The 21582-nt window shown below is 37.2% G+C and overlaps 1 protein-coding gene across 11 annotated transcripts in view; it reads left to right on the top strand.

Annotated features, from left to right (window-relative positions):
- The window catches only part of SCMH1 (Scm polycomb group protein homolog 1), a 146401-nt gene that overhangs the window by 95152 nt on the left and 29667 nt on the right, over positions 1-21582 (top strand). For 10 of the 11 annotated variants that reach the window (XM_033114029.1, XM_033114037.1, XM_033114035.1 and 7 more), the window contains 2 exons: positions 13470-13702; positions 17172-17298. The exons of the other annotated variant lie outside the window; for it this stretch is intronic. In XM_033114029.1, coding sequence (XP_032969920.1) covers positions 13470-13702; positions 17172-17298 — 360 coding nt within the window. The remainder of the gene's footprint in view (positions 1-13469; positions 13703-17171; positions 17299-21582) is intronic. 11 annotated transcript variants of the gene reach the window in all.

The following is a 21582-nucleotide window of genomic DNA, read 5'->3' as shown; positions in this document are numbered from 1 at the left end:
ACTTTTTTTCCTTTTTCTTTTTATTTGTTTATGTGTGTTTGTGTTTTCAGAATTATGTTAACATATCTCAAATGAAATAAAATTCTCATCTTGATTAACTTGGCAGGAGCTAACCCCCAACCACACCAACAACAACAAAAGGGTTATTTTTTTTAACGCCACGTTAGCATTGAGGACTAATTGGATTTTCTTTATCTCATCTTTCCCTGTAACATCGGCTGACCTACACCTGGCTTTCAGTGTAATACATGATGCTATAAATTGAAAATCAGTAAATTCTTTCAAAAATACTTATTGAGGTCCTACTGTGTATTAGCCAGAATGCTAGGTACTGCAGGGAATATAATTTTATTAGAGGAGATGAGATATAGATAAATAGAATATAGAGTAGGAACAGTTGTTGATGATTTGACTGCTGCGTACAGATTTGGGTATTTTTTAGAACCACAGAATTCTCACAGAACTTTCAAGTGGAAGGACCTTTTTAGAGATTTACTAGCTATGTGACTTTGAACAAGTTAACTTCTTTTAGCCTCAGTTTGTTCAACTATAAATTGAAGGCAATAATAGTTCCTACTGACAGGTTATTGTAAGGAGTGAAATGAGTTCATATATTAGAACAAAATCGGCACATAGTAAGCGCTCAAAAAATGTGAGTTATTTTCTAGTCTAATTCTGTTGTTTTATAAATAAATTGAGGCCCGGTAAGAGTAAGTCACTTCATCAAGTTTTATTTGGGTTAGCTATCAGATGACATATGTTGTTTGTGTGATAAGTAAGGAGTATTTTTCATGGATACTATTAAAAACTTTAAGCTTATGTATATTACGAAAGCTGGTGCTTATAAAGTAGTTGTCAAAAGTAGAATGAAATATTTAAGAGTTACCCAGAAACAGAGCTCAATAATACCGTAAAAACTGAATAGATGAAAAGAGGGAAGGTTGGGGAAGGCTTCTTGACACGTGTCCTTTGCTGAAGGATGCCTAGAATTAGTAGCCAACTGAAGAAGCGATAAGAAAGGCCATTCCAGGGGGACTATCATGTACAAGGCACAAGCTAAGACCAAAAAAAAAAAAAAAAAAAAAATGATTCCGAAAACCAAAACACAGGGCATATGTCAGAAAATTAAAATCACACGAAGTAAAATAATAAGCAGTGCCTGTTCAGAGAGACTTACCCAGAAAGTAAGAAGAGACCGTTGAAGGGTTTTAACCCAGAGTGACATGATCGTGTTGATGTTTTAGACAGATCCTTACGACCTGTTAGATAAGGGGCTAGAGATAGCGATGGGTGGCGGTAAGTTAAAGGAAGGTAGACCAGCTAGTTTGGCCATTTCAGTGGTTAAGGCAAGAGATGATGAGGATCGGATTTAAGGTAGTGGGGTTGGAGTGAAAGAAATATATTTGGGACATCAGAGGAAATTTCTCTAGCAAAAGGTATATTCTTTTTTGATCCACATTCTTTTATTTTTTCAGTGCTAGAGAATCTTAGAACTGGAAGCAGACTAAGTAAGAAAAGATGTTGGGCAAACCATGGACTTAATGTCAAACTAAATAAATAGAATAAAGGCTGACTTGGAGGTAGACCATGTTACCAGCAGAATATGTCAGCTGTAAGCATAGGCAGGTATAAAACCCGGGAAACTAAATATGAAATCAATCAACAGAGTTACAAACCAAGAAGACCAGTTTTCCAGATGAATTTGTGATGAAAGATACAATTTCTCCTAACCTTAAAGGCACTCGGAAGCCAGCTTCTGGCAGGCTCACTTAATTTCTAAACATACCTTTAATTTCAAGGACACTAAAATAAATAGCTACTGTATATCCATTATTTATGTAAGGTGAGTACACTTGCCCTTCTGTGTACTTAGTCACGTTGCACATTGCCAAAGTTGGAGCAGGATTGAAAGTTCCCAGAGTGATTAAAAACTAGCATGTGAAGACATGGTATTTCTTTGAATTTAAGGTTAAAAGGCTAGAAATTGCTACTAATGTATGCAGCCCCTAGAGCAGCTGGTCCCAGATACTGCCCAAATCACCCCATGTGAAGTGCAAAGCATTAGAATGTTCTCATACTAATTATTAGCATGAGAGGAATGAGAAAAAAAGGGGAGTGGGCAGGACCGCAGCCTGTCTGCTCTCTTCAGAGTCTCCAGTGGGACCCTTAAGTCTTAGGACAGGATTCCCACTCACTGTATCTTCTACTAGAACAGTGATTCCGGGTCCCAGAACTATCGGGGTCACAAATATTGTTTGCCATCGGAGCACCTTGCATGCTTTTCTCTTGTCCTTTGTATTTCTAACCCTCTCCAGTATGCTCTTCTACCTCTCACGTAGATTATAGAACCTTTATAGTTTGTTATAATATCTGATAAGCCTCGTCCCCTCTCATAGTTCTTCCTTTTCATTACTTTCTTAACTATATTCATGGTTTTTTCTTTTTATTATTAGTTTCAGGTGTTCATGGGGGTTGTTGTCATATGAATTTAATATCAACTGGTCTAGCTCCAAAAGGACGAAAAAAAGGTTTCTTGATGTTTTTATTGATTGCATTAAATTTGTAAATTAATTTAGCAAGAACTAATAACTTGGTGACATATACAAAGGATGCCTTTTTATTTGTTTAAGTCCACTTTTGTGTTTTCCAGTAGTAATTTTTTTCATTATAAATTTTGCATATTTCTTGTTACCTTTATTTCTAAATACTTCTTCTTTCTAGACAATGTTGTAAACAGGGTTTTCCCTTCCATTACATCCTCTAACTGGATATTACTTGAGTATATGAAATCTGTTGAGTTTTGCATGTTAGCTATATATCTTGTTACAGTTGCTGATTTCTTTCACTGTTTGAGCTAGCTTTTTCATAAATTCTCTAGAGAAGCACTGTCCAATAGAAATATAATTTGAGGTATATTGTAATGTAAAATTTTCTAGTTAGTCACATTTAAAAAAGTAAAGAGAAACAGATAAAATTAATTTTAACAGTACATTTTATTTAATCCATAATATCCAAAATATTACCATTTTAGTATGTAATCAGTATAAAGCAATATTAATGAAATATTCTACATTCTTTTTTCCCCACTAAATCTTCAAAATCCAGTGTGTATTTTACACTTACAACACATCTCAGTTTAAACTAGTTGCATTCAAAGTGCTCAAATTAGCTGTATGTGACTAGTACTTACTCTGTTAGATGTCACATGTCTAGAGCTTTCCAGGTATTATATATCATGTCATCTGCAAATAGGTAGTGTTTTGCTTCTTTTTCAATTTCTTAGGCTCCTAATTGTTTTCTTACCCTAACTCATGTCTCAGCTTCCATTCTTGCCTTCCTATAATCCATTCGCCACACAGTATCCAGTGTGCTTTTTTTCCAAAGTAAATTAGATCACGTCCACACCATCATCCCGAAAGCCTGGCACCCCCTGTTTTTCTGACTTCATCTTGTGCCATTATATTTCCTCTATTCACCCTGTGACAGTCTCTCTGGCCTTCCTTTTGTTTCTTAAACGAGTCAAGCTCATATTTTCTTAGGGCCTTTACACCTGCTGTCTCCTTTGGCCTAGATCTTCCATGTCCAATCCCTTCTTGTCATGCCAGTCTCAGCTCCAGTGTCACCGTCTCAAAGAGCCTTTCTTGACCATCCCTCAATGATTATCACATTGCTCTGTTTTATTTTCTTCATTGCACTTATCACCATCTGAGATGACCTTTTTTCTTTATTTATACTTCTGATTCATACTATAGAGCCTACCAAATGATATAGTCTCAATGCAGAATGTTTGTTGGATGAATGAATGACCAAATGAGTGAGTGAATGGATTTGAGTCAATAAGAGGAAAACTGTACGTTATGAAGGGAAGAACAAGGACTTTGGAGTCAGGCGTGCTAGATTGAAATTCCAACCTCGCCTCATTACTTACGTGACCTTGGCCAAGTTACTCAAGTTACAGTCGCCTCATCTGTTAGAGATAATAATATATGCTTCATAGGCAAGACTTCAAAGCCCATTGTTTTAACTGCCAGTATGTACTGCTTTTTATGCACCCTAGTAAATTTTATTGGCAATGATGATTGTAAACACTGCCATTGCAAATAGTATAGCACCTCGTTCCTAGGAGGTGCTCAGTACATGCCAGTTCCTTTTAAGCAAAATGAACTCCATCATTAGGGGGCATCCGTGTGTAAACTACTTCCTTTCTCCATTCTTGGTCTTAACAGTTTCTGTCTGCCTTTTAGTGACATTATTGATCATTGTTATAGTCAAGAAAATAAGGATTAGAGACACGCATATGTGCACAGATCAGCTGTTTGTCAGGGAGGGGAGACCAGTTGTACACGTGCTGCGACCCTGCCGTAGCTGTGCTGCCTTTACAGTGAACCTCACCGTTCCGGTTTCCATGGGTAGGACCACAGTCCCCACCCTATGTCTCTTGGCAGAGTCTTTGTGTATTAGAGCTGGCAGGTTCCTTAAATGTCATATGTATGGACTCTTCTCAAGCTGACTCCAGCATCTCTCTCTAGCCGTACCTCTTTCTCCTTCTTACGGACTTAAGCTACACAGAAGTACCCACAGGTCCTCATATAACCATGCTTTTTTACAGCTCCACACCTTTCTACCTACTTTCTCCTCTGTCTGAAGTAACCTTACTCACCCTCCCCCCTTGCATTTTTCCTAATGCAAGATCCATTCATTCTTCAAGATGAGTTAACATGTCGCTTACTAGGAAACCTTGCCTGACAAGTCTTGCGTGCCTGTCTTCCTTGCCCTCTGCCCTTCCCTTGCACGGTCACTCACTCTCCTCCAAGTCTTTTTACTTGTATAAGAATTTTGACAAAGTATTGTTGATTAAAGGCATAATTCTGTCTACCTTAGTAGCACCAAAATGTGTTGGGGAATATTCTGATCTTTCATCTTTCTCTGAAGTAGGACAGTCATTAAATTATTTAGCTATTTACATTTGGAAAAATAAAAAAATGATTGTGTTTAAATGACAAACTCAAGGTCACACCATAAGGGACAGAACTAAAATTAGATCCCTGGTCCCCTGACATTACCCATTTTTTTTTTTCAACTAGGATAATTAAGTTAGGATATGGCAGGACAGGGCTTCCTGGTGGGAAGAACTTCCAAATCTTGGAATCCCTCAGGGTAGCTTAAGAAATCCATTATTAAGCAGCTTTTAAATTAGTATGAAGCTTAATTTCCATGCTAGCTACTTAACACATGACCTGTGTGCCCTGATTTTTCAGAACTGTTAAGTTTAACTGGTTAGCTTCTTCTGTCCGGATCTTTCAGGCCAGAGACAGAAACTTGATTGCTGGTTGGCATAATGGACTTTTATGTCCATCCTTAAGGGAAAAGTGAAGGAAAAATCTATATTTTCTGACGTTAAAAAGCCAAGTAAAGCCCTGTTCAGTTCTTCTCTTATATCTATTTCCTTTTCTTATTCTACAAACATGTGCTAGATACCATCTAAGAACGCAGCACCTTCTCATATGATGGCAGGAATTCCAAAGTAAATCACTTACCTCTCTACCCTGCTTAGATTTCATGATCTTTTTTTACTGAAGACATATGAGGCAGTCTTAGGGTTTATAGTAATCAGTTAATCATTTGGCACGTTTAGTTACTCAGGCTTAGGCATGGAATAGGTGGAGGGTTGGATTGGTTTTTTTCTAGGCAAATGTGTTAGAAAAAGAAGGGCAAGGAAGTGGTTATAATTATGGATCAGTGGTTCTCAAACCTTTTGGTATCAGGAAACTTCAATATCCTTAAAAACCCCAAAGAGACTTTATTTATGTGGGTTATCCATATCACTGTATTAGAAATTAAAACTTAGAAGCTTTTAAAACAATAATATACAAGCACACATTCCATATCACACATGTAGCCTCTGGAAAACTCCACTGTGAGAGAATGAGAGTGAAAAAGGCAAATAATGTTTTAGTATCATGAAAATAGTTTTCACCTTACAGACCCTCAAAAGGATTTCAAGGACACCCAAGGGTTCCCAGACCATTCTCTGAAAACAACTAACTACATAACATCAAATATACGGTGATGGAAGGAGAACTGACTCTGGGTGGTGAACACACAATGTAATTTATAGATGATGTGATATAGAATTGCACACCTGAAATCTATGTAATTTTAATAACAATTGTCACCCCAATAAATTTAAATTAAAAAAAATCCATTTTACGAATAATGCCCATTTGTATCATTTCAAGTTTTAAGTTATTACAGATAACATGCTGTGAGCATTTGTTTACACGTATCTTAGTGTCCATGTTCAAGAATTTTTCTGGAGTTTATTCCTAAGATTGAATCGTAGGGTATGTATACCTTCAGATTTATTAGATAATGCCTGTTATGCCCCCCGGGGAGTCTTCAGAAAAATGCTACTGTGAACATTCTAGTACCTCTCTTTTGGTAGTCATACCACTCATTTCTCTCAGGCATATACCAAGGAGTGGAATTGTTGGGTGCTAGGATATAAAGCTAAGCAGTTTTTTGGAGTGATTTACACACCAGCAATGTATAAGCATTCTGGTTGCTTCGTATTCCTCACAGTATTAGGTATTTTCACTTCTTTTAATTTTAGCAGTTTTGGTGGAGATGTAAAGTCTCATATTTTTTTCCTCCTCTTCTATTTTTCCTGTTTTCTTTTAGATTTTTTAAAATTTCTATACTACATCATCTACATATTTTTAATTTGCACTTTTCTGATAACTGATAATGTTCAGCAAATTTTCATATTTTTATTGGCTATTTGTATATTCATTTTTATGACATAGCTCTTCGAGTCTTACTCATTTTTTAAATTGACTTGTCCATGTTTCTACTACAGATTTTTAGGAGTTTTTTAATATATTCTGGATGTTACTTTTCTAATGTATGTGTTTTGTATATCTTTTCCCACTCTAGATTTTTTTTCTTAGTATTTTGATGAATAGAATTTATTTTAATGAAGGCATAGATGTCAGTCTTTTATAATTAATGCTTTATGTGTCCTGTTTAATAAATCTTTGTTTACCCCAAAGTTTTGAAGATAGTCCCCTCTATGTTCGTCTAGAAGTTTAATGTTTTACCTTTCACATTAATTTTTTGTGTCTGTTGTGAAGTGGAGGGTTCAGGTCTCATCTTTTTTTCCATATGGATATTTGTTTGACTCACCACAATTTCATTGGCGAGACTATGTTTTCCCCACATATATGCATACACACAGAATTAAAGGGGCACCTTTATTATAAACCAGATGGCTGTACATATGTGGCTCTATATCTGGACTCTCTGTTTTGCTCCATGGATCCGTTTCCATCCTTACACCAATAAACATGTCTTAATTACTGTAACTTCTTAATGAGTCTTGATATGAGCTTTGCTGTTATTCACCAAAATTGACTCGGCTATTCTAAATCCTTTGCATTTCCTAATAAAATTTAAAATTAACTTGTCAATTTACAGACATATTCACACATTTAAAAGAATCTGTTTGGATTTTGCTTGGAATTCCATTGGCTCTTTATAGATCAATTTGATGAGAATTGAGAGCTTAACAGTATTGAGTTTTCCAAGCCATGAACGTGATATATCCTTTCATGGCCAGGTATCTAGAGCTTCTTGTATTTCTCTCAGAATGTTTTATAGTTTTTAGTGTAAATGTCTTGCACATCTTTCACTGAATATTTGATTTTGGGTATTTTACATTTATTTTCTAATTGATATATATAGAAATACAATAGATTTTTGTATTAAATTGCATCTAGTGACCTTTCAAAAGTCATTTTTTTATTTTAATAAATTCCATAGGTGAGAGGGGGTGCAGTTTATATAAAAGATCATGTCATGTTCAAATAATACTTCTTTACAATCTACCTTTATAGCTTTTATTTCTTTCTCTTTCCTTATTACATTTGCTTCCAGTACAGTGATGAATACAAGTGGTGATAATGGATATTTTTGTTTTGTTCCATAATTCAGTAAAAAAAAAAAGTCTTCGATATTTCATCATTAACTATGCTGTTAGCTATAGAATTTTTTTTGTAGATGCCCTTTTCTATAAGAAAATTCCTTTCTATTCCTAGTTTGCTAATAGTTTTTAACGTGAATGGGTGTTGAATTTTGTCAAATGCTTTTTCTGCATCTGTTGAGATGATATATGTTTTCTTCTTTATTTTGTTAATCTAATGAGTTCAGCTGATTTTTTTTATTGTTAAACACCTCTGTATTCCTAAGATAAAACCCACTTAGTCATGATACATTAATTATCCTTTTCATATATTACTGGATTCAATTTGCTAATATTTTGTTAAGGATTTTTGCATCTATGTTCATGAGGACATTAGTTTATAGCAGGGGTGTCCAAACTTTTTTCAATATTTTTCACCAAGGGCCATATTCTGTAAAATACACAAACAGCCGGGCCACTCACTTGAGGTGAAGTACGTATTGCCTCACCTTAAATAAAATTTAGTTTATTTACGTAAACTGAATATATTTTTGTAATTTGCTGCGGGCCAATAAAAAATGGATCGGCCCGCGGGCTGCAATTTGGACACCCTTGGTTTATAGTTTTGTTTCCTTGTAATATCTTTGTCATATTTTGGTGCAAGAGTTACATTGGTCTCATAAAATGAGTTGGGGAGTGTTCTCTCTTCCTCTGTTTATCTAGAGGGGTTTTGGACCCCTTGTTATTATTTCTTCTTTAAACATTTGCTAGAGTTCACCAGTGAAGCCATCTGCATCTGGAATTTTCTTTGCAGAAGGTTTTTCATTGCAATCGCAATTTCTTTATTATGTATAGGGTTCTTCATATTCTGTTTTTTCTTGTGTCCATTTTAATATTTTGTGTTTTTCAAGGAAGTTGGGCATTTTATCTAAATTTTCAAATTTATTTATATAAAGTTATTCATAATATCCTGTTATTGTCTTCTTAATGTCTGAAGGATATTTTTTATTCTTGATATTCATAGATTGTGTTTTCTTTATATTTAGATCAGGCTTGTTAAAGGGTTATCTTTTCAAAGAAATTTGACTTTGTTAATTTTTACTATTATATGTCTGCTTTCTTTTTTCACTGACTTATTCACTCATATTTGTTATTCTCTTTTACTTTCTTTGAGTTTAGTTTGATGCTCTTTTCCTAGCTTTTTTAAATATAAGATCATTGATATTTAACCTTCCTTCTCTTCTAATATAAGCATTTAGAGCTATAAATTTCCCCTCTGAGCACTGCTGTAGCTAAACTTCACACATTTGGATATGTCATATTTTTATGAATTTTAAATTCCAAAATTTTTCTAATTTCTATTTTAATTTATTTGACACTTGAATTATTTACAAATATATGTCACTTAATTTCTTAGCATTTGGGGTTTTTCTAATTAATTTTCTGTTGTTGATTTCTATTTAAATTCCACTTTGGATAGAAAACATATTCTGTATTATTTCAAGTCTTTGAACCTTATTGAGGATTGCTTTTTTGCCCCACATGTTCCATTAACATTTGAAAAAAATGTGTATTCTACATTGATGGGGTGTAGTGTCCTATATGTGTCAATTAGGTTGATTGAGTATTTAGTTATTTATGTTATTAGTTGGTTGTTATTCAAATCTTTCCTATCTTTATTTATTTTTTTCAGCTTCTTCACCTATCAATTACTGAGAGAGACATGTTAAAATCTCCAGCTTTTAATTTTATAATTGTCTATTTCTCCTTTTAGTTCTTTACTTTATAAAGATCTCTATATATTTTGTGTTATTAGGTACATAGGAATTTAAGGTTATTATTGCTTCCTTTTGAACTGACTACAGTCATGCACCCCATATCATTGTTTCACTCAACAATGGACCCATAAGATTATAATGGAGCTGAAAAACTCCTCCATCACCTACTGACGTCATAGCCATCGTAACATCAGAGCACAACACATTACTTACACATTACTCATGTCTAGATATGTTGAGATAAACAAATACTTACCATTGTGTTACAACTACCTACAGTATTCATTAGAGTAACATACTGTACAAGTTTGTAGCCTAGGAGCAATAGGTTTGTATAAGTACACTCTGTCATGTTTGCAGAACAATGAAATCTAACGACATTTCTCGGAACGTATCCCTGTTGTTAAGTGGCACATGACTATTTTATCTTGCTGAAATTTTCCTTTTTAGTCTAGTTATACTCCTTTCCTTAAAGACTGCCTAGTCTGATATTAATATAACCACATGATCTCTCCTTAGGTTAATATTTACAGGGTGTATGTTTTTCCATCTGTTTGTTTTTATCTTCCTATGGCCTTATATTTCAAGTGTCCTTCTTTTTCAAGACCCTCTTATAAATAGATATAATTGGGACTTGGGGTATTTTTTTTTTGGCCTGGTATTTTAATTTTGTCCTATTAATTATTTTTCTTAATCCACTTGTATTTAATGAAATTATTTATTTGGATTTCAGTCTACGATTTTGCGTTTTGCTTTTTGTTTTCTCTTTGTCTGAGTTCTTCCTCATGTCTTTATTCCTTCTTTCTTGCCTTCTTTTAGATTAATTATGTTGTATTATTCTGTTTTTCTCTCCTTAGCTTTTAGTGATACATTCTTGTGTAATTCTTTTAATTAGTTTTAAATAGTCATCCTGGACTTATCAAGTTGGTGCAAAAGTAATTGCGGTTTTTGCAATTATTTTTAACCTTTCAAACTGCAATTACTATTGCACCAACCTAATATTAAAGTCTACCTCAAATAAGCGTTGTTAATCACTCCCCAAATAATGCAAAACTTTTAACAAAGTTTGGCACCATTTACCGCATACTTCCATCCCTTGTGCTATTACTTCATATAATTTACTAATACATATATTACAAACCGAGCAAGCTGTTTTTTGAAATTCTTGTTCTAAATAGTCAATACTCTTTTGTATTTGCCCCCATATATCCCTTTCTTATGTTCTTCATTCTTTCCTGCAGTTCCATCATTCCATCTGGGATTACTTTCCTTCAGCCTGAAGAACTTCTTTTCTATTTCCTGCAGTTTAAATCTGCTGGTGACAAATTCTCTCAGCTTTGATTTGTCTGAAAATATTAATACACCTTCATTTTTGGAATATATTTTCACTGGGTATAGAAGTCTAGGTTGGCAGATACACACGTACGCACACACACATACACATCTAGATAGTCCTTAAAGGGCTAAAATATATAAACTGCCAACATAGAGTTCTGTACCCAGTGAAAATATCCCTGTTCCTTGGACATGGGCCCTCTTGAGCTCTTGATTGACAACCTAATAGGTCTCCATCTCCTCAGCCTTAAAAAACTGCAGGAGATCATCCTACCTTTGAGAGGTTTGGGGCTTAGTTCTTTGACCTCTCACTTTTCTTAAAATTTCAAAATATGGCATATATCACGAAGAGGAGATCAGCTCTGTGGAGATCAGCTCTGTGTTTGAGGTAGACATCCTCCTTCTAGTGGGACCTTGTCTCTTAAAAGGGAGATTTCATTTTGCCTTTTAGAAGCTCTCAGCTGCTTCGCAGTTCCAGTGTGTAGGCTTAGAACTCGGCAAATGTCCCATGGGGAAAATTGGCCACACACATGGAGCTCCTCAAGTTCCAATCTGTCACAACACCCTCTCCGATTTCTCTTCCCTCCAGTAGAGCCCCTCTGCACAGGCCAAGACGAATGCTCAGTTCATGCTGCCAATTGGCCAGTGCCCTCAGAAAAGAAAACAGTGTCAGCTACCTCAGAAGCCCTTCCCTCCCAGGTCTGGAATTGCAGTTCATCTAATCCTCGGGATTTCTACAACACTGCAGTGTTTTTCACAATAATTTATCTGACTTTTTCTAGTTTTTGCCATAATCTATTACATCCTACCTGGAGCATAAGAAACATTACCTTCTACCTGCCCACTATAGTTAGTTTTCTTAACTAGTCTCCCCAGTTCTTCTACCGCCCACCCCCTCCCAGAGCAGCCAGAATGTTCCTTTTAAGTATATCCTACCGCTCCCCTTGTCAAAACCCTCCAGTGGCTTCCCTTCATACTTAGAGTAAGTTCAGGTTCATTTTCACAGTCTACAAAGTCCTACATGATCTTAGTGCTACTCCCTTTCTCACCTAATTCCTCTCCACTCTCACCTTTGCTCACTCAATTCCAGCCATACTGACCTCCTTTCTGTCTCAAACACACAAACATGTTCCCATCTCAGAATTTTTGCACTTGTTATGTACCCTCTACTTGAAAGGCTCTTTCCTCAGATCTTCTGCCTTTATTTCATTTAGGAGCTTTGTGGCAATGTCATCTCTTCAAAGAAGACTTTCCTCACCCCTCTATCTCCTTACCTTGCTTTAGTTTTAATTGTAGCACTTACCTAGCACTTAACATTATATTGTGTATTTATTTGTCTATGTTCTGTCTCCCCACTAGAAGATAAGCTCCATCAGAGCTCCAACTATGCTTTTGTTCACTGATCTATCTCCAAGGCTTAGAACAGTGTATAACTTATAGTAAGTGCTCAATAATTATTTGTAGAATGAATTAGATATCCTTTACCTTGAAGAATTCTCAGTTTAAGGAGAAGATGAATGATTAGAGTAAAATTAAAAGTACTCTAACATAGACGTCGACAGAATGCTTTGGGAGAGGGTTGACTTAGTTGGGGTGTAGTCAGACAAGGCCTCAATAAGAGTTGGCCCTGGAGCTGAGTGTTGAAAATTGAGTATTGATGTATACCTGACCAGGAAGAATAGAGAACACAACATACCTGAGTGACTTGGTGTTCAGAAAATAGTGGGTCCAGAACATAGAGGCAGGTGACAGCAAATGACATCAGATATAACTGGAGAGCAAGGCAGGGGCAAAGTCACAAAAGTCCTTGATACCAGAGTAAAGAATTTGAACTACCTTAAAGATAATACGAAGCAAAGATTTTTAAGGTAAGGAGAGATGCTGTCAGATGTATATATTTCCATATGTTTCACGACTTTCACTGCAATAATCTCACTAAAACATTAGGTAGATCCATGTAGAAAATGCCTGACTTGGTTGAAGAGCCTAGTTTCAAAACCTAAGTCCTCATCCCAACTCACTGTGTAATCTGAGGAAGGCATCATTTCCTCTTCTGAGCCTCAGATCTTCATTCCTAGCAGGAAAGGATTGGAGGCTTCTAAGAGTTATTACATCGCTAAGTCTGTGGTTCTGTTTATATACTTTAACTAGATGCCTTGGGGAGAAAAATTTAATATTTTTTTCTGCATCTGCCAGAAATAATTAAAACTTCCAATTCTAGCCAATCTAAATTCACTTTTCCTCTGAGATTTTCTAACATTTAGGTCAGGTGCCAGGAAACAAGTTTCTTGGGATAAAACTACCCAAGTGGAAGTAGCAAGTCTTTTTTTCTTCTCGGGCTGGGATGGGAATGCAGGTGGGAGGAGGGGGTGATAGAATGAGTCTTTTTCTTGCAGTTGTGATTCCAAAGAGTCCCTATCCTGCACCTGATGTGAACACTGAGAAGCCCAGCATCCACAGCAGCACCAAAACTGTCTTAGAGCATCAACCAGGACAGAGGGGGCGTAAACCAGGAAAGAAGCGGGGCCGGACACCCAAGCCTCTAATCCCCCATCCCATCTCTACCCCATCCAAGTCAGCTGAACCTTTGAAATTCCCAAAGAAGAGGGGTCCCAAACCTGGCAGTAAGGTAGGTAAAAATATGGGTTTCCCAGAGAGGGATAAAGGGTTATAAAGGAGTAACTCATCCGTATCCATCCATCTTGGAAAGGGGCACGTCTAGCCCTATTTTCCCTTGTGTAAGCTTTTCAGAGGAATCTCCTAGAGTGTCATCCCTACTGAACTACTTAACTGGGAGTTGGTAATATTAAACATAGGATGGTGTGGATAAGAAACAAAGTTTGACTTTGAAAGTTACTCACATCGAAAGAATTCTGGTCTAATGTCTTCCATAGATGGAAGGCCCTACTCCTAATTGTTAACCTACCTAGAGTGGATGCCCAGGCATGTGAACAGAAAGAGAAAGTTGGCTCTATAAATGTCCTTCTTTTTCTATTCCTTCCCCTTCTTTAAAAGAAAAAAAATCATTGAATATCTACTAAGTTTCAGGCGCTGTATCAGACACCGTTACATACATATCACATAATCTTCACAAAACTCTAGGAGATGAGTAATGTTTATGTTATTTAATAGTTAAGTAAATTGAGACATAGAGATGTGAAATGGTTTCTCTAAGTACACGTAGCTAAGAAACAGCGAAGGCTACGGAGATGGGTCTCCAGGTCTTCTAGTTTCAAGGTCACTGCTGTCCTACCACATATTCCCTCTCTCATATTTCTTGAGGGAGATAACACTCACCTCTAGTGTAGGAAAAGACTGCTGAGTCAAGCTTCACTGACCACTGTTCCTGAAAGTACAGTCATGACTAGTTCTTCATGCATGTCTTCCCTAAGGAAGTTCTCAGCTACTTCTCCAGGGCTTCCTTTGGTATCACCTTCTCCATTCAGTTCCTAACTGTCAGAGGATTCCTCTGCAGCTCCGTCCTGAGCTAGACTACCTGAGTTCTAACATGGAGATGATAACGCAGTTCTCTTGGGCATTCCATTCCAATCTCATTAATTCTTCCCTAGGGTTGATTGGTTGGTTGGCTGGTTGGTTGGCTGGTTGGTTGGCTGATTGGTTGGTTGGTTGGTTGGTTGGTTGGTTGGTTGGTTGGTTGGTTTTGTTTGGTTTATTACCCCCAGCTGACTTCAGTCCTTCTAGATACAAGCTCCTCAAGGTCGAGAACCTAATCTTTTTCTTCTTTCTTTCTCCTGCAGTGCCTGAAATCTCAATCTCTTGTGAGATGTTCAGGGTATGCAGAACGGATAGATGGATGGTTTTAGTGATGTTACAGTTGAGATTGTCTCTTATTTATTGGCTTTAAATTCTCAATGCCACATGCTGATCTTTGAGTGTAACACATAATGCTCCTGCCCTACTATCACTAACCCCTAACCCAGGTCCTGATTAATTTTTGTTTCCATTATTCTCTTCTCATTCTCATGTTGTGGAGGAGAGGCTGAAGGCCTAAGTTTCCAAGGCCAGAGAAGCTGTGCTTTTGATGATATGACAACATTTTGAGGACAGATTAAAGAGAGAAAAAACTTGTCTGTGAGGTTCCAAAGACAGACCCAGAAGCAATAAGCAGAAACTCAAGAAGACAGGCGTTGTCTCAACATAAAAGGAACAGTTAAATCTTTCCCAAAGTGGAAGTAGTGGTCTCCTGTCACTAGAGGTATTTCAGCAAGAACTGGATGACAATATGGGAGGGATGTTTTCAGGGACAGTGAAGTAGAAATATTGGATGGATGGACGGTTGGATTAAATGGCCTTTAAGATCCTTCAAAACATAAGAACTATGATTCTATGATTGCCTCTGCTCTTGGGCAGTCTTAACCATGGTAGCCAAAGTCCTCTTTCTTTCCAACCCTCTTGAAAACAATAATTCTCATCTTATCTTGTATTTTATGGCCTGGCACTTGACTCCCTAATTCCTCTTCCTGTCCTTTTTGCTTGCTCCTAGAAGTGTATATGCTTCCCCTTAACCCGTAATCCTTCTATTCCTTTCTGAAGCAAAGTGGTCTTGTGACTAGAACATAGACTTTGAAGGCAGACACACGTAGGTTTATATGTCATCTCCACCTTTGTGACTTTGGAAATGCTTCCATAAATAAGGTTGTAAGCCCTAGTTTTCTCACCAATAAAATGGAGATGAGGTAATATATGAATAGATCTAATACATGTAATTATACCTACCTCAGCGAGTGAAAAGGTAATTTCATCTTTCTGCTTTCTTCTATAATATTTGGGTACCTTACTTACCAGGATTGTTCCTTCAGGGACCCTACAACTCAGTAAAGTTGAACGGGTATTCCTTTCCTCTCTGACTTATTGCTTATTTGGGTTTTCACTTTTAGTAATATCAAAAAATATGAGATGCCCATGTCCCATGTATACTTTGCATGTTTCATAAGTGTTTTTATGATTACTTTCACAGGCAAGGCCATCTTATAGTATACGCTTGCTGTTGTTGGTGCTATCTCTTTAGAGAATATGCTCCTAGAAGGCACACAGGTTTATACAGCTCCCGGCAGTGTACCTATCCTATGTGACATTTAGTAAAAAGGGATTTATGTACCTCGGTGATGATTATGTTTTCCTTGCATTCAGAAAGGCTTTTAGAAAACTTTAGAAAGAACCTTCTGAGATCTTTCTCCCCCAGAGACTGCCCTGACCAGCTTAGAGGAGATACTAGATGTCTCTCAGATCATTTTTATTACTTCCCCATTATTGGTATTCTATACTGTATGCTTCATTGAAAAACACTCACTGACACTTATTATATGCCAAGTACCATGCTAGGAATGGTACTCAGAAGCAGACTCCCAGAAAGTTCCAGGCTAACAAGGTACACCAGCACATAAATACATAATGACAGTAATTGTGACAGAGAGAGCAGCAAAGAGACCATAACTAGAGGAAATCTAGAAATACTTCCTGGATAAACAGATATTTGTAAGATAAAAAAAGAAAGGGCATTTCAAGCAGAAGGGGTGGTTTATTATTATTAAGGTGTAGACCAGGTAAAACTGCAGGGTTTTTAGAGAAGTAATATAGTTAGAGATGACTGCAGTATAAGGTTGAACGTAATAAATGGCAGGTAATAAACTGAAGAGGCAGGAAGAGTTTGTAGAGTAGTTTGTAGTTTGTAGAGTTAGGGGAAGGTTCATTTCCATTTTTCAAGAGAGACAAAAAGTACAAAGCAACATCAAATTAGTCTTCAGCCACAACATTTTCCCCCCCATTTTTGCTTTTGTCTGCCCAACTAATACAGAACTTCAAATCATAATATTGAATCTAGTATGAAAAAAAGTGAGCTAAGTAAGCTTTGGTTGTATAGAAGCCCAGAATCTTGTACATAGATTCAGAAAATTTTTACTAAGCATCTACTGTATATACAGCTTTAGGCAAGATGCTGTGTGGAAAACATACATAAAACACAGTCCCACCTACAGATATACTTCAGTTTCATGGGTGAATTGACTGCTAGAAAGAGCGGAATGAGAAGACAAGTTACCTATCACAGGTAGCAAACTTTTCCCCATCCATTTTGACAGAGGAAACCTCGGACTTTGCTGAACCCACCACCCACCTCACCAACAACCAGCACCCCTGAACCGGACACCAGCACTGTACCCCAAGATGCTGCCACCATCCCCAGCTCAGCCATGCAGGCCCCCACAGGTAAGAGCAGATGACGTACTAGCAGCAACAAGCCCCAGGCCCTAGTGCCTGTGCTTTCTCTTGCCTTGAACCAATAAATAGTCCCCGTCCATGTGTAAACTTAAAATAGGATCTTTAAAAAAAAAATTATCTTTGGCATTTTATATAGTTTCAGAGGTTTCTCTAAAAACAATCAAAGAAACTTGGGTAGGTATTCTGTGAACTCAGGCTTGGAGAACTGGGACATGAGGGTGGGGTGAAGGCAGGGCAGTACCAGGAGCTCCCTGGCCCAGTTTGTAATAAGACTCATCCTTTCCAGTTCAGGGTGCTCCACGTGTAGCGTGATCCCTTCCAGAACCCTCCCAGCATTATAGTACTCCTGCCACCACTCAAATACATATGAACCTGCTCTGATTTTTTTAAACATCATTAGTGGTGGTAAACTTGGTACTATGAGACTGAACTTCTGGAGACCAATCAATGACTGATTCAAAGCAAAATCTGGTAGCTGAAGGGGGTGGGTAATCACTCTAGATTATTCCTATCTCTTCCCATTTCATAAACTCTCTATGAAGGTAACTCTAAAAGAGCTCCCCCTTTAGATACACAGCCTCCCACGGGGGCAGTTGTAAAGAAAAATACTCTTTTGTATGTGTAAATTAAGATACACGCATGAAACCTATTCTTGTCACGCTGCAGATACTCCATATTCTTCAGGGAAGTCTGAGCAATTGGAACGATCCCCATGGAAGTAGGGTAGTCTTTTTCTTGGAAGAAGTTGAGTGTATTTCCACCCATATCCAAGAATGTTAGAGCTAGAAGGGAAGGCCAGCCATAGTTTCCTCTCCAAATAACCTTTGGAAGACAACAGAGCCTGCCTGTGGAATGTATGTCCAGATTAAAGAGGGGGAAAAACTTGTCTGTGAGGTTCCAAAGACAGACCCAGAACCAATCAGCAGAAGCTCAAGCAGACAGGCGTTGTCTCAACATAAAAGGAGCAGTTAAATCTTTCCCAAAGTGGAAGTAGTCATTTCCTGTCAGTTGAGGCACTTCATCAGGGTCCTGTCACATGATTTCTCTGAATGCATCATCTGCATCCAGCCCTGGCCAGTTTTTGGGTTTGCTTAGTCCAAGTGGCATTAGATTAATGAACAGTGGCCTTTGCACCTAAGCTCCAAGAATGAGGAAGAAGATAGATGAACATCTTGGTGAAAATATTGATTACATTTTCCAATCTCATGACATGCCCCCTAGATGCCTATAGACCTGCTTGGTTTACCCCACATCTTTCTAGATACCACTTAGGTGCCTTTTCAATATACCTAGAAGACCCACAGCAGCGGGAGCTTCCTGACTATGCCTGACTATCCCACTTAAACGATGCCGACCATCTCTTCTACAGTCACTGAGCTGGTATCCCATCCTTGGCCTTAATTTCATAGCCCAGGAAAAATGGGAACTAACTTTATATTCGTTTCCTGCTCTTGGCCAGGCTATAGCAGTCTTTATGGATCACTATGCCACCATTCTCAATTGGACCTTGGCTGCGCCTCAGTTTTCTCACCTGTACAATGATAGGATTAATCCAAGTTACCTTATAGTCCCTTCAAATGTTAACAATAAAAGCTATCATAGTTTAAAAGCTATGGGCCACACTGTATCCTTTATTACCTAGCTTTTGTTTTTTAAACTGCGCAACACTTTTTTTAAGAGTTACTATATGCCCATCGTTTAAAGGAACAATAGATCTACAAGAATTATTACAGAAAACAAAACAAACAGACCCCATCCTCCTGTGACTCACTGCTCACTAAAGGCAATCACTTGTAATTAAAATTTTTTTCTTTACTTCCATATATGAAAATGGAATGTCTATATACTATTTTTTTTAGCTTTTAGTCCTGCAAAACATGCTCTGCATCAAAGGATTTTGCATACATTTCGGAAATTTGGTCACATACATTTAGGAAATGCGTATATTCTGCTTCCCCACTCTTAGATATTTGCGTCTGCTCTGAAGAGCTTTTTTGTGTTCTGAATTTTTTCCTATTTTTTTAGGTTCACAGCAAAGTTGAGCCGTAGGTATAGAGATTTTCCATCTACTCCCTGCCCCCACACATGCACAGCCTTCTCCGTTAACAACATCCCCACCAGAGCGGCCCATTTGTTTCAATTGATAAACCTTCATAGAAATATTATTACCACCCAAAGTCCATAGTTTACATTAGGATTCTCTCTTGACGTTGTACATTCTATGTGTTTCCACAAATGCATAATGACATGTACTCATCATTAGAGGATTATACAAAATAGTTTAACTGCCCTAAAAATCCTCTGCTCTGCCTATCGATCCTTCCCTTTCCCCTAACCCCTGCAACCACTCATCTTTTTACTGTCTCTGTAATTTTGCCTTTTCCAGAATGCCGTATAGTTGAAATTATACAGTATGTAGCCTTTTCAGATTGACCTGTTTCACTTGCATTTAAATTTCCTCCATGTCTTTTCACAGCTTGATAGCTCATTTCTTTTTAGGGCTGAATAATATGCATAATTTATTTATCCATCACCTACCAAAGGACATCTTGGTTGCTTCCAAGTTTTGGCAGTTATGAATTAAGCTGCTGTAAACATTCATGTGCAGGTTTTTGTATGGACATAAGTTTTTAGTTCCTATGGGTAAATACCAAGGAATGAGATTGCCGGATCATATGGTAAGAGTATGTTTAGTTTAGTAAGAAATTGCCGAAATGTGTTCCAAAATGGCTGTACCGTTTTCCATTTCCACCAGCAATGAGTGAGAGTTCCTATTGCTCCACACCCTCACCAGCATTTGGTGGTGTCTGTGTTCTGGATTTTGGCCATTCTAATAGATGTGTAGCGGTATCTCACTATTGTTTTAATCTGCATATCTCTAATGACATATGGTGTAGAGCATCTTTTCATATGCTTATTTGCCATTTGTGTATATTCTTTGGTTAAGTGTCTATAAACAGCTTTGGCCCATTTTTGAAAAATTAGGTTGTTCATTTTCTTATTGTTGAGTTTTAAAATTTCTTTGTATATTTTAGATAACAGTCATTTATCAGATGTCTTTTAAAAATATTTACTACCAGTCTGAGGCTTGTCTTCTCATTCTCTTAACATTGTCTTTTAAAAAGCAGAAGAGTTTAATTTTAATGAGTGTAGCTTATCAATTACAGTTGACCTTTGAACAACACGGGTTTGAACTGTGTGTGTCCACTTATACATAAATTTTTTCAATAAATATACAGTTGGCCCTCCATATCCCCGATGTTTGCATCCACAGTTTCAACCAACAGCAGATCGAAACAGTATTTTCCATAGATTTTTCTACTGCACAGGGGTCAGCACTCCTAACCCCCGTGTTGTTCACAGGTTATCTGTATTTGTTTCCTGGATCGTGCCTTTAGTGTTGTATCTAAAATGTCATTGACATACCCAACGTCATCTTGATTTTCTACTATGTTATCTTCTAGGAGTTTTATAGTTTTTGTGGGGGTTTTTTTTGTATAAGTTTTATTGGGGAATATTGGGGAATAGTGTGTTTCTCCAGGGCCCATCAGCTCCAAGTCGTTGTCCTTCAATCTAGTTGTGGAGGGCACAGCTCGGCTCCAAGTCCAGTTGCCGTTTTCAATCTTTAGTTGCAGGGGGCGCAGCCCACCATCCCATGCGGGAATTGAACCTGTGGTTCTAACCAACTGAGCCACCGGCTGCCCCAATAGTTTTGAATTTTACATTTAAGTCTGTGTTCTATTTTGAGTAAATTTTTTGTGAAAGGTGTAAGGTCTGTGTCTAGATTCATGTTTTTGCACATGGCTGTTTAGTTGTTTCAGCACCATTTGTTAAAAAGACTATCTTTGCTCCACTGTACTGCCTTTGCTCTTTTGTCAAAGATCATATATTAAGAACATATTTATGTGGGACAATTTCTGGGCTCTCTCTTCTGTTTCATTGATCTATTTGTCTATTCTTTCACCAGTTCCACACCATCCTAATTTCTGTAACTTTATAGTAAGTCTTGAAGTTGAGTAGTGTCAATCTTCAAACTTTGTTCTCCTTCAATATTGTGTTAGCTATTCTGGATCTTTGCTGCTCCATATAAACTTTAGGTCAGTTTGTCAATAGCCACAAAAAACTTGCTGGAATTTTGATTAAGCTTGCATTGAATCTATAGATCAAGTTGGGAAGAACTGACATCTTGACAATGATGAGTCTTCCTAACCATAAACATAGTATCGCTCTTTATTTATTTATTTATTTATTTATTTATTTATTTATTTATTT

The sequence above is a fragment of the Rhinolophus ferrumequinum genome, chromosome 9 (genome assembly GCF_004115265.2).
Source record: "Rhinolophus ferrumequinum isolate MPI-CBG mRhiFer1 chromosome 9, mRhiFer1_v1.p, whole genome shotgun sequence".
NCBI classification, from domain to species: Eukaryota; Metazoa; Chordata; class Mammalia; order Chiroptera; family Rhinolophidae; genus Rhinolophus; species Rhinolophus ferrumequinum.
Note: the sequence above shows the minus strand (reverse complement) of the source record. Positions and strands in the feature narration are given on the sequence as shown.